Here is a 12,072-nt window from a genome sequence, read left to right on the forward strand (position 1 = left end):
TTTTATTTTTGGTGAGTTCAACACTGATAAACTGTTTAACTGAATAATATGTTTAACTAAATAATATATTCGCAACTAAGTAATTTGATGGGAAAAAGTTCAAGAATACTTAATGTGCCAAATTGTATGCCAAATTGAAAGATGGAGGGATAAATCAGTAAAAATTAAAAAGATAAAGGGCTTAAAATGTTTTTTCAAAAGAAAATTGGGAAGAGATAACATCATAGGGGGCTAATTAGCAAGAAGAAAACACCACAAGGACCAATTCACGATTTCTTCCCATATAAAAAAGCTGAGAAACGAAGATAATAAACCATTTAAAGCCATCGTCGTCATCCATCGAGGAAGAATCCCAATCAATCAAAACAGCAAAAACCCTAATATTTGAAGAAAATTAGAAAAAGAAGAACAAGCAGATTAGAACTTTTAAAACACACAAAAACAATGAACAACAAATCGAGAACCACATAATGATGACATGAAGAAATATTCATGGCTAAGGAACACGAAACTAGGGCGGAGGAAGCTTGGGGCACGCTAGAGGAACTATTGCTGGCTTGCGCCGTGAACCGCCACGGCACCAAAAGCTGGGACTCAATCGCCATGGAAGTACAGAACCGGTCCTCTATTTTCCCCTCCCTCACTTCTCAACACTGTATTGATAAGTTCAACGATCTTAAACGCCGGTTTAAGCCCCTTAACGACGCATCTGCTAGCCTTGTACCTATAATCGATGAACTCCGTAAGATTCGGGTCGAGGAGCTGCGACGTGAGGTTCAACGACGCGATGTTTCGATCTCGTAATTTTCGCGCTTGTTGTTGAAGATCAGATTCTAGATGGTCGGAGTTTGTTGAGATCTGAAACTTCCTTTTTCTCTGTTGCAGGTCTCTTGAATTGAAGGTGAAGAAATTGGAAGAGGAAAGAGACGGGTGCGTTAAAGAAGAGACAGATCTGGTGAGAGAGAAAAAATCGTCTCAAGATACAGTACCCGGAAAGACAACCGCCGGTGAAGAGTCAGGTGACGAGCGCGAGAATCGATCGTTTAATGAGTCTAATTCGACAGACCAACAAAAAGTTGAAGCAACAACGGCGAGGCTTCAAAACGACACCGTAGATGGTGAACCCGCTGTACAACCCGATCCACAAATTAAAATAGAAAACGAACCGGTTCGATCCGAATCCGACCCGAGATCTGGTCGGGATTGGTCCTGCAACGGTAAGTCGGAGGATGTTGAAGACGACGGCAATGGTAAAATAGAAAAGGATAAAAAGGAAGCCGGGTTAAAATTGAGTCAGACGACGGGTGGACTCGGTGAGTCGAACGAGTTAGGAGAGTCAGTTGGAGAGTCTAAGCGGGAAGAGAAAGAAAAGGAGAAACAGAACAGTGATGTGCAAAGCTCAGCCAGCTTATCTTTAAAGACTAAAAAACGGCGCCATAGAGGAGGAGGCAGTCGTAGAAGAGTAGGTAGTAGCAGCGGAGATAGTGGTGGCGGAAGCGGTTTGGGAATAGTGAGCAGCAGCGCTGAGGAGCCGGAGGGCGGTGACGAGGTTTCTCCCGCCACAAAGAAGCAGGTTAAAGCCGCCGTGAAATCTGAGCTGATGACTAAACTTATTGAGACAATTCGTTCTCATCGGCTTGGCTCCGTGTTCGAGCAGCGGCTTAGAAGCCAGGTACTTATTTTTCCAACTTTTACTCTTAATTTTTCCGTTTGGGATTTACAGGCAAAGGGGGAAAAATGGGGGGAAATTTTGGAGAAGAAACGGTGCGTATAGACCCCCCGTAATTAGAAACAAATTTGCTGTTCCATGCAATCGTTTTTCCTTCACCCCATTTGGGATTGTAACACGTGTCCCCATATCAGATTTTATGACACGTGTTACAATCAAAACGGGGCCTTAGAAGACCGCTTTTCTTGGAAAAAAAACCCACAGACATAGTCCATATAATAAGGAATATGGAATTTTTTTAATAAACATATCTAAAAAAAATAGAGTAATTGACTTTCTAGAGGTGCCTAGCCCCTCGATCGGCGGAATCACTGCTATATGGATGATTTCGGCCCTCCAGCCGGTGAAATTACCTACCATGGGTGATTTTGATCTTCTGTCTCCGTCGAATTAAAGTTGAAACTATTTAATTAACTCATATAATTTGTATTTAATTATAAAATCTAAATTCATTAATATATGATAAGAGAAATGAGAAGGGAACGATTAAATTTTATTTTTATAGTTAAAATCTACCTCAATTTTGAGATGTTTTATAGTAGTTCTGAAAAATAGTTCTGGATCACTAGATAGTAACATGTATATAAGGATAATAAAATTAAGTGAGTTTAATTTAGAAAAATAAAACATTTATAATACATAGATAGAATTGGTCCCAACGAAACAATCATATATTTACCGCTAGATACACATAATCATATTATAACAAAAGATGACACCCTGTAATCTATTTCGAACAACACAGCGATCAAGATCCGAAAAAATGAGGTAGCAGTTTTGATCTGGCTAGGGTAATTGATTTGTTTAGTTTTGCTTGCTTGCTTTATTACAATTATTGATTCATCCATTCATGTTGTTTTTTGTTGAAATTTTTAAAAAATATAAATTTAATTTTCATAAACCGGCACTTTCTGAATCTTTTTGACTAATAATTTACAAGCTATAACTAGGCTTGGGTTAGTACTCATTTCTGGTATGTCAATTTGGGCCCTTTTCGTTATTGCTTTTAAAATCAAATGGCCCAATTTTGCCCAATTACTCCATCATTGAGCTTGATTCACAAATTCAACAGTATTTTTCTTTAATGTTTCTTTTATTTTTAATAGAATACTCTCATCGTAATTATTATATGACTTTTTAGGTTTATTAATTTTTATTATATGACGTTTTCTACTACTACTTTTGGTGGGAAAAAATATTTTAATTTGTCTTTATTTATATTAAATTAGAGGTTTAATAGTAATGTAAATAATAATATAATTAAGCCTTAGAAGAAAAATAATTTTGGTATGAAAAATAAAGGTTTTAAGAGATAAATATTAATGGTAACAATCATTTTAATAGTTTAACTAGTTATGATAAAAAAAAAAACTTAAATGACATAGTGAGTACATTAGTAGTGTCTTTTCTGTCACAAATGATTATAATTTTAAAAAAAGTGGCACAAAATATGGTTTATCCTTGATGTAATTTATATTTATTTAGTATAAGGTATCAAAAATATGTCTATGGTTTTTGGAGAAATATCAATTTAGGCTCTACGTACAAAATAACATTAATATAGGCTTGGTACCAATCTAGGTCTCGATAACGGAACGAGACACGTCATTGATATTACTTCGTTAAGTTCTGTCAATTGTATGTGAATGGAGAAATCAGAACTTAACGGAATAATATGAATGATGTGTCTAATCTGTTCTCGATGTCTAAATTGATACATTTTTTAAACGTTAAATCTGTATTGATACTATTTTATACGTGGAGTCTAAATTGATACTTCCTTAAAAACCGTAGACCTATTTTGATACCTTACTCCTTATATTTATTAAATCGTAAGAAAAGATTCCAATTGAAAATTGTTATTATGCTATGCTATTTTATACATGAAATCTAAATTGATACTTTCCTAAAAACATAGACTTATTTTAATATTTTTTAAAAGCGTAAGAAAAGATTTCAATTGAAAATTGTTGTCGTGCTTTTCTATTGCATGACCCAACAGATACAAAAAAATCACATGTTTGATGTTTCTATTTTTAGAAGCGTGTGATGAATTAACTAGCTTGTGAAAATAGGTAAACCATTATCCAGAAAAATAATTCAAAAAAAGAAAGAAACCGATTTTAAGGAAATATTTATCTTTAATTAATTGAAGACCCGAAGAACATGAGACATCTTTGGACGTTTTCATAATTGAATAGTGGTTTATTTATAGTTTATTTAATGTGCCAAGTAGGGCCGTATTTGGAAATCGCACTCCAAAAGTAGCCTGAGGGGCGGCGGATTAGGGAGAAATTGTTGGGTAAATTAAATAATTTATAAATTCCAACTCCTTAAGTTAAAAGTAATTATTCTATTAGTTTGATATAAATTAAAATTAGGACTTGACTGATATAATTGTAGACAATTTTTTAATTGTGAATTTACACGTAAATTTCTCAATTAATAAGTTGTTCTTTTTTCTATTCTGGTATATAATTTTTAATTTTATATATATATAATTGTATAATTTTCAGTTTTGCATATATAAAAGTGTACAATTTTTTTTGATGACTTCTCATTAAAATGTACAACCGGTAATTGGGACCAGTTAAATTGAAATCAACATGCCACATCAGAATTTTTTATTCTACACATTTAAAAAAATGGGACCCTTTCCTCATGCAATTATTAGTATTACTCTTATCTTCTTCCTTGGTTTTCTACAATTCTTCTTTCTATCTTATGGAGAAACCCAAAGATAGAAAGTGGAGTTTGAGAAAATGAAGGAGTAAGATAATGGGATTTTAATAGTTGCATAAAGAATGAGTAGATGCATATGATGAAAAATGCTGATGTGGCATGCTGACTTCGAGTTGACTGGTTATAGTCACCGGCTGTATATTTTAGTAAGGGTCATTAAAAGGTTTTGTGTGCAAAATTGATTAAATATGAGAGAGGACAAATGTTATGCACACTTATGTACCTAAATTTTTTACTATCTGTCATGTCTAACACGTCATCTGGAGCCAGATCAATAATTTAATACCGTATCATATATTTTAAGATTTATAAACTTTATAATTTACATTTTTAGGTCTAGAATTTTATATTTTAAGATAATTTTATATAAATAATTAACATATATAATACTATAATTAATTACATGGTGTTTAATCCTAAAAAAAACCGTGATGTTTAATTTAAGTATATCTTTTTCTATTAACTTTCTTAGATCCTTCTTGCCACTAAACCTGCAATTATCTCTCAAAACTTGTAAAATATTCCAAATTTATATAAAAAGAAACATTAACATGTGTTGTTATTTATTATATACTTTTTAATTAATTAAAATATGAGTAAATTCTAATTTGTAAACTCTAGACTCTGAAACTGTTGTTAAATTATTAGGTCAGTGTATGGATTACGTGGTGGGTCGGTCTTGTAGACTAAAATGTCTCTGAATTTTATAATACTATTTTAAATCCATTTTACAGGAATCTCAAAGGTACAAAAACTCAATCCGACAGCACATAGACATCCAAACCATTCAATCTAGGCTTGATAAAGGGGTCTACTCTACTTCCATCCAAAAATTCTTCAGGGATCTCCTGCTTTTATTCAACAACGGCGTCGTTTTCTTCAGAAAGAATTCACCGGAAAACATTGCCTCTTCTGAACTCCGGGCTCTAGTGTTGAAGGAAATGACAAAAAAGCTTGGAAAAAAACGAAGACCTGAAACTACCACAACCGAACGTGAAACCAAACAAAAACCACAACCAACTTCATTTTCAAAGCCCAACAAATCCTCTTCTACCATAGTTGTCTGCGCCGGCAAGGGAAGTTCTGCCAAAACGACAGCGTCGGAGAGTGTCTCTAAGAAGGGTAGTAGCGGCGATAGGAAAGAGAAAGAAGTTGAAGAGAAACCCAAAGTGAACGTGAAAAAGATTGAAAGTAGCTCCTTTCCAAGAATTGAGGAAAAGGGTATAAGAAAGAAAAGAACAAAAGATCAGAGATCAGCCTCTAGTAATGGCAGAAACTCTAACAAAAATACAGAATCAAAACATAAATACGGCGGTAATGAGCTTAGTTCACACGACGCGTTGGAGATGAAGGTAGAAAGGAAAGGAAACAACACCAACAACAGCAACAGCAGCAAAAGACAAGGAGCAGCAAGCTTCTTGAAAAGAATGAAGCAGAACTCGCCGAGCCGTAACACGGTTAACGAAGACGGTGGTGGTTCTTCTTCTTCTGAAGAGGAGGCGGCGGAGGAAGAGGAAGAGGAAGAAGAGGAGAGGAGGAGTAAAGAGAGCAAAGGGAAAGAGGATAATAAAAGTAAAAAAGGGAGGAATAATAGAGAGGAGATTACAGAGAGGGTTACAAGAAGCTCAAGGGGAAGAAATGCAAAAGAAGAGAGTGGAAGAGGGAAAAGAGCGGTCGGAAGACCACCGAAGAAGCAAGAGAGTCCCCGTCCGGCCGCTGTGACGGGGAAGAGAGGGAGAGATAATGGTGGTTCTGATATAGGGAGTGGTGGCGGTGGTGGTGGTGGTGGAAGGGCAAGAAAGAGGTCTAGGAGGTAATTGTTGTAACTTGTGACTTATATTATATTTTCACTTCTTTTCTTTTGTTAGTATTTCCTCAAGATTAATTATTTTAGCTAGGAAGAGAAAGATGAGAGAAAACATAGGATGAGACCTCTAGTGTGAATTTCTTGAACAATGTTTTTGTGGTAGCCCTTGCATGTACACAACATCTGTAGAGATAACATGAATTATAGATTTTTTTTACTTGTTTTTGTAGATTCGGTAGGAGTAGACCTGTTTATGCGCCGCCTATTTGCTAGGCCCGTGTCTAATAGGCCGATTTGCATATGGTAAATAACATTAGTCCTGCCCGGTCCCGTCTAAGCCTGTTCATCTTTGCTTATTTTTGTGTTGGGTTTGAGATTTATAAGAGTAGGATAGATCGGGCTAATATGATCAATTAAATATTAATTATTATATACTAATATATTAAATGTTATATTGTATTATATATTTTATAATATAATTTAAAAATAAAAAACATACTAGGAGGTGACCTTATTTGGGGTGGGTTAAAGATTTTATTTTTAAGTTTGATAATACGGAGCCTGCTTAAATTGATTTTGGGCTTGATTGAGTGTTTTTAGGTGTAAGTCTGAACCATAAACATATCTAGTTAGGTGGAAAGGGAAAAGGAGAGACAAAGGAAGAACAGTGTTCCTATAAAATCAAAGGCTAAATGAGAAAAAGAATAATAATTAGTTGAAGATAGGAATAGTAACAAGTAAGATGATCTCTAACGGTCTTTTTAGTTGGGCTTTTAAGTTAAAATTTGAGGAGAGAGATAGAAACGAATTCCAACAGCCTTCCAGTGACTTCTCAAATTATTAAGAGTCTCTACATCTTTTCTATTATCGAGGAGTCTCTCTCCATTCTTAGTTCCTATCTTATTTCTTTTTTTTTTTTTGTTAATAATTTAATATTGAATACTCTCTCTCCTTTTATTATTGGTAAATATAACATCATTTAATAATTTTAATGATAAAATAATAAATAAGAAGTATTGTTGGAACCCAATGCAACTGGGGAAGTAGACAAGTGATGAAGGAAGCTTTTTTTAGTTACCTTATTGTTGACTAAGTTCTTCTTACCCAATAGCTAGATGATGGACTGGCAACCATGATACCTGAGCCAATGGCGATAAGTGAGTTAGCCTTAAGATGACGGTATGTCGAGCCAACGAACGAAGGAGCGAGCCACATGAAGAGATTTCATCCCTTTCATCTCCTACTCAAGCCAAGTCGACCTCCGTCCCATACTTGCCTTTCCTTGCTTTACTGGATTGATTGCTCTTTTGCGAGAAAAAAGATCGGGCAATAGCAAATTGGATTGATCTTATCCTAAATGTAGTCATGAACTATAGAGCTCTAACATTTGTTGATGATCTTATTGAGAGCTGCAGTTGATGGTGAATAAGTGGCGCATCGAGATTTGGTAAGTGTTCAATTAGGAGCTGCAGATATGATCGTAGAAGCTGGGAGTGAATCCCTAACCAATGATATTGAAGAAGCAATATATTCAACACACCACCTCTAGCTATCATACATACGAGATTACATGATGCGAGAGCGCATGGTCCAAATAGACCCCCCCCCCTCCCCCCCCCCCCCCCAAACTCATGCTCAAAGAAAAAGACTGGTGAAAGAAGCCCTCGTTCCCACTCTTCTTTCCTCCTTAGCGATTGTCGACTTGCCCCAACGAGCCTCGAAGAGCCTCAAGAAACGACTTCCATCTACCAATCAACAGACCGAATCGGAACTCTCAGGTTCTCACTATGTCTTTAGCTCCTTCAACATCTTCTATATGTTTTCCGCGTGAATCATTTAGAGTTCCTAGAGAAAGAGGTGTAATAGTCACTCTTCAAATTAGTAAGAATCTTCAACATCTACTATGTGTTTTTCGCGTGAATCATTTAGAGTTCCTAGGGAAAGAGGTGTAATAGTCACTCCTCAAATCAGTAAGAGTCAATTGTTTATATTATTTTTAGAGAGTGGACTAAGAGTCAATTGTTTATATTATTTTTGGAGAGTGGACTAAGAGTCTTTTAAAGATGCTCTAAGATATACGTGATTAATGTCTCCTTTCATATTTTGAATTAATGTCTCATCTCATCTTATTATTTTGATGAGTACACAATCTTATGACCCGTTTGGTTACTTGCTGTTACGGTTTGCTATTTGCTGATTGCAAAACCTAAAAAGAAGGGATTTCCTGCTATTGGAAAATGTTGTTTTTCATGTATAAAACATCAACAATAGTTTCCTAACCAAACACCTAAAGCACTCTTTTTTTTAGTATAAAAACGTAAACATGAGAGGAAAATGGAGTAAATATACACTCGTCAAACATAATTTACGTCAAACATAATTTACGTCAAACATAATTTACGGGTATCTGTCATATTCTTTCTAGTTTAAATATATAGAGTGAAATAAATAAATAAAACATACTTTTAATAAAACTTATATAAACTTAATGTTTCATAATTTTAGAAAAGTAAATTAAATTCTTAAAGTTCTATCATAATATACAATTCAAGTACAAATCATCAAATTTTTATATTAAAATTTTTCATTTTTTCTCTTCATTTATTTATTATTATGCATTCATTTACTTTTAAAATAGTAAATATAAATTAGCAAATACAATTTTGTGTAGTTGGTAATTTATGGGGTATTTATATTCTTGTCACATATTTGTGGCATCTACTTTTTTTTTTTAATCTCATTTCCGTCTCAAATCATTTTATACAGATTGGTGTAGTCTTATTAAAGTGGAGTAATAACGAGTATCCACAAAACATGTACTCGTTGCCATCCATAGTTAAAGATAGAAAATAATAAATTTTATTCTCAACGTTTTCAAGGTAGAGAAATTTTTGGTCTAGACAATGGTAACATCAATTTTTTTATTTATTATATAAAAAAAGGCTTAAGAACCACTTCAACAAGCTGAAAGAAAAGAGAAAGCCCAAGACTATATCATTTTGCCTCTATAAACTCCACACTGATCATTATCATGAATGTCTTGGATACATGCAAGAGACACATCACACTCGTTCACAATCTTAAACCCCAACTCCTGTGATAAATGTAAATGATCAAGATAAGCCTTATGTGCCTAAGTTTCCTATAATCATTACACACCCGTCGCCATGTTACCTTTCTTATGGGAATTAATTCCCTTTGATCATTTTCCGTTACCATAGTGCCATTTTTTTAGGGACGCATTAAACCGGACTCACCCACTGATCATTGGAGATAGGATAGATAATACATACATCGAGGAGTTTGATTACCTCGGCCTTCACTACCACTTTTATGTTGGGGTTCAACTGACATTTTGGTTGCATACTAGGTTTGACCTCATCCTCTATGAATATATGGTGAGTGTAAATAGTTGGCTAATACCTTTGATATCGTGGATCGTCCATCCAAAAGCCCCTTTGTGTTTCCTTAGCACCGTAAGCAACTTCTCCTCCATTTCCTCTGTCAGAAGAGAGCATATAACAACAGGTAAGAAGTTAGGGGTTGCAAATCAGCATACTTCAAGTTAAGAGGCAAAGGTGTAAGTTGCAAAGTTGGTGGTTCCTCTAGAGAGGACTTTGGTTTTGGCTTGTTGTCCCGGTCCAAACCCTCGGACTTGTTATTTACCCATAAACATCTCTCCATTTTGGAGAAGTATTCAAAAGGAATGTCGGTTGGCTCCTCCTCCTCGTGCTCGACTTGCTCTAGACTCGAAGATGTCTCCATTGGGTACCTATCACATATTTCCTCAACAAACATGTCAATAGAATCTATTGAATTTATGAAATTACAATCTCCCATATTATTAGACGGGAATTTCATAGAATTATACACATTGAACACTACCTCTTTGTCTTGCAATCGAAGTATCAATTTACCTTCTTAAACGTCTATTAGAGTTTTTTCGGTTGCAAAAAATGGTCTCCATAGGAGGATTGGTACCGTATCCTCTTCTGCCATGTCAAGCACTATAACGTCTACGGGGAGGATGAATTTTTCCACCTTCACTAAAACGTCCTCCACCACTCCTTTAGGTGGGGCGATCGATTGATCGGCCAACTAGAATGTCATGTTGGTAGGCTTTGGCTCCCCCAACCCAAGCTTCCTGAAAAACAGATGAAGGCATTAGATTTATACTAACACCTAGATCATATAAGTTCGACTAAATTCAACATTTTCAATTGAACATGTGATGGAAAATCTCCCTAAGCCCTTGAGCTTTGGTAGAAGTTTATTCATTATTATTGCGGAACATTCTTCCGTTAGCGCTACCGTTTCATTTTGTTCCAATTTCCTCTTCTTGGTAAGAATTTCCTTTAAATTTTTGTGTATGTTGGCATTTGTTCTAATGCCTCCACAAATGGAATGTTTATGTGGAGTTTCTTGAATATTTCCAAGAATTTAGAATATTGGTGATCCAATTTATCATTTTTCAATCTTTGTGGAAAAGGTAGTTTCGGTACGTAAGCTTTAATTGGATCATAAATTTCTTCGATTTTGTCCAAGGAAATTGGTGTTTTTCTGAACAGAAGTTGCTTACCTCTCTTGTTCGTTACTTACCTCTAGAGCAGATGTATATTAATTCGCCTTGGAAACCGATGGTTCCAAATCCTTACCACTGCGGAGTGTTACTGCTTGCGTAGACTCCCTGTTTTTGGGTCTTGATTTTTGCTTGGTGTTGGTTGGGAGAGACCCTTGTTGTCTCTCTTCTTGTTAGAGATTCAATTGGGTCACTTGGTGGCCCAAATACCTGCTCATTGACTCATTATTGAAACTGGATGGGGCTTCAACATGTTTTGATTATTGTCATGCGACAAGTTTTAGTGTTGGTGTCGAGGCCTCTATCCGTTGTTATTATTATTATTGCGGTGGTATGACTTACAGTTAGAGTAGTAGTTGTAGTTAGAATTATACCTTAGATTTCCTCTTACATAACTTACAGTTTCGGCATCACCGATGAATGGATTATGTGTTTGACAGTCACTACCGTGATGGTCGTTACCATAATGGTTGCACATTAGGACATGTGCAGTTTTATTGAGACTCATTTGTGTCATTAAGGCATCTAGCTTTCGGTTCATCTCAACCATGGAGTTCTTCGGAGCCTCATCCTCCACGGTGAATGTTGATATCTCGATGGTCTGGCAAGCTGATCAACTTGCAATGGACACTTTTCCTAGCAAGCTCATTTATTAAATCGTACACATCGCTTGATGACTTCCTAAACTAATCTCCACCTGCTGAATCTACAGTTTCATGGTTAGTGGAGGGTTAAACCATGGTAAAAGTACTTACCAAGTCGTGTTTAGGAATATCGTAATGCGGACAATTCCGGAGCAGATGTTATGTCGTTTCGTAACATAACCGTCTTGGAAGGTGGGAAGTAGTAGGAAAGGAACTCCTTCTCGAGACTTTCCCATGTAGTGATCGATCCCACTTTCAAGGACCGCAACCACTCCAATCCTTGTCCTATCAAAGAAAAGGGAAATAATTTCAGACAGACCCCGTCGGTAGGAACACCATTTTAGCGAGATGTATCAGCATATATAAAAAATTTATCAAGATGTTCATTAGGATTTTCGTGAAGTTCCCCTCCAAACTATCCACTTTGTTGGATCATCTAGATCATGCTTGTCTTAATTTCGTAGGTGTTGGATGGAATGGTTGGAGCGACGATGCCATGTGGAGTTAGGATCTCCATCATTGTTCGTGTATCGTTGCCTCCTCCATTTTCGGTGATGGTAGTTCTCGGGTT

General features: G+C 35.8%; 1 protein-coding gene across 2 annotated transcripts; it reads left to right on the forward strand.

Annotated features, from left to right (window-relative positions):
- Positions 1-306: 306 nt before the first annotated feature.
- On the forward strand, positions 307-7,412 carry LOC136222027 (uncharacterized). Of its 2 annotated transcripts, none has more exons than XM_066009514.1 (4): positions 307-800; positions 886-1,672; positions 5,206-6,284; positions 7,394-7,412. In XM_066009514.1, exons 1-4 carry the CDS (start codon positions 493-495, stop codon positions 7,395-7,397), a joined length of 2,178 nt encoding a protein of 725 aa, XP_065865586.1. In that variant the 5' UTR covers positions 307-492; the 3' UTR covers positions 7,398-7,412. The 2 variants fall into 2 exon arrangements, with proteins under 2 accessions (XP_065865586.1, XP_065865579.1); XM_066009507.1 differs by having other exon boundaries at positions 7,390-7,408.
- The last annotated feature ends 4,660 nt before the right edge of the window (positions 7,413-12,072 follow it).

Source organism: Euphorbia lathyris, chromosome 1, assembly GCF_963576675.1.
Source record: "Euphorbia lathyris chromosome 1, ddEupLath1.1, whole genome shotgun sequence".
Classification (NCBI taxonomy): Eukaryota; Viridiplantae; Streptophyta; class Magnoliopsida; order Malpighiales; family Euphorbiaceae; genus Euphorbia; species Euphorbia lathyris.

Bases quoted from the DNA above. Each gene is read 5' to 3' on its own strand.
- LOC136222027 (XM_066009514.1), top strand. From the start codon at position 493: ATGGCTAAGGAACACGAAACTAGGGCGGAGGAAGCTTGGGGCACGCTA. The intron at 801-885 runs GTAATTTTCGCG...TCTCTGTTGCAG, and splicing joins CGACGCGATGTTTCGATCTC to GTCTCTTGAATTGAAGGTGA. The intron at 1,673-5,205 runs GTACTTATTTTT...TCCATTTTACAG, and splicing joins AGCAGCGGCTTAGAAGCCAG to GAATCTCAAAGGTACAAAAA.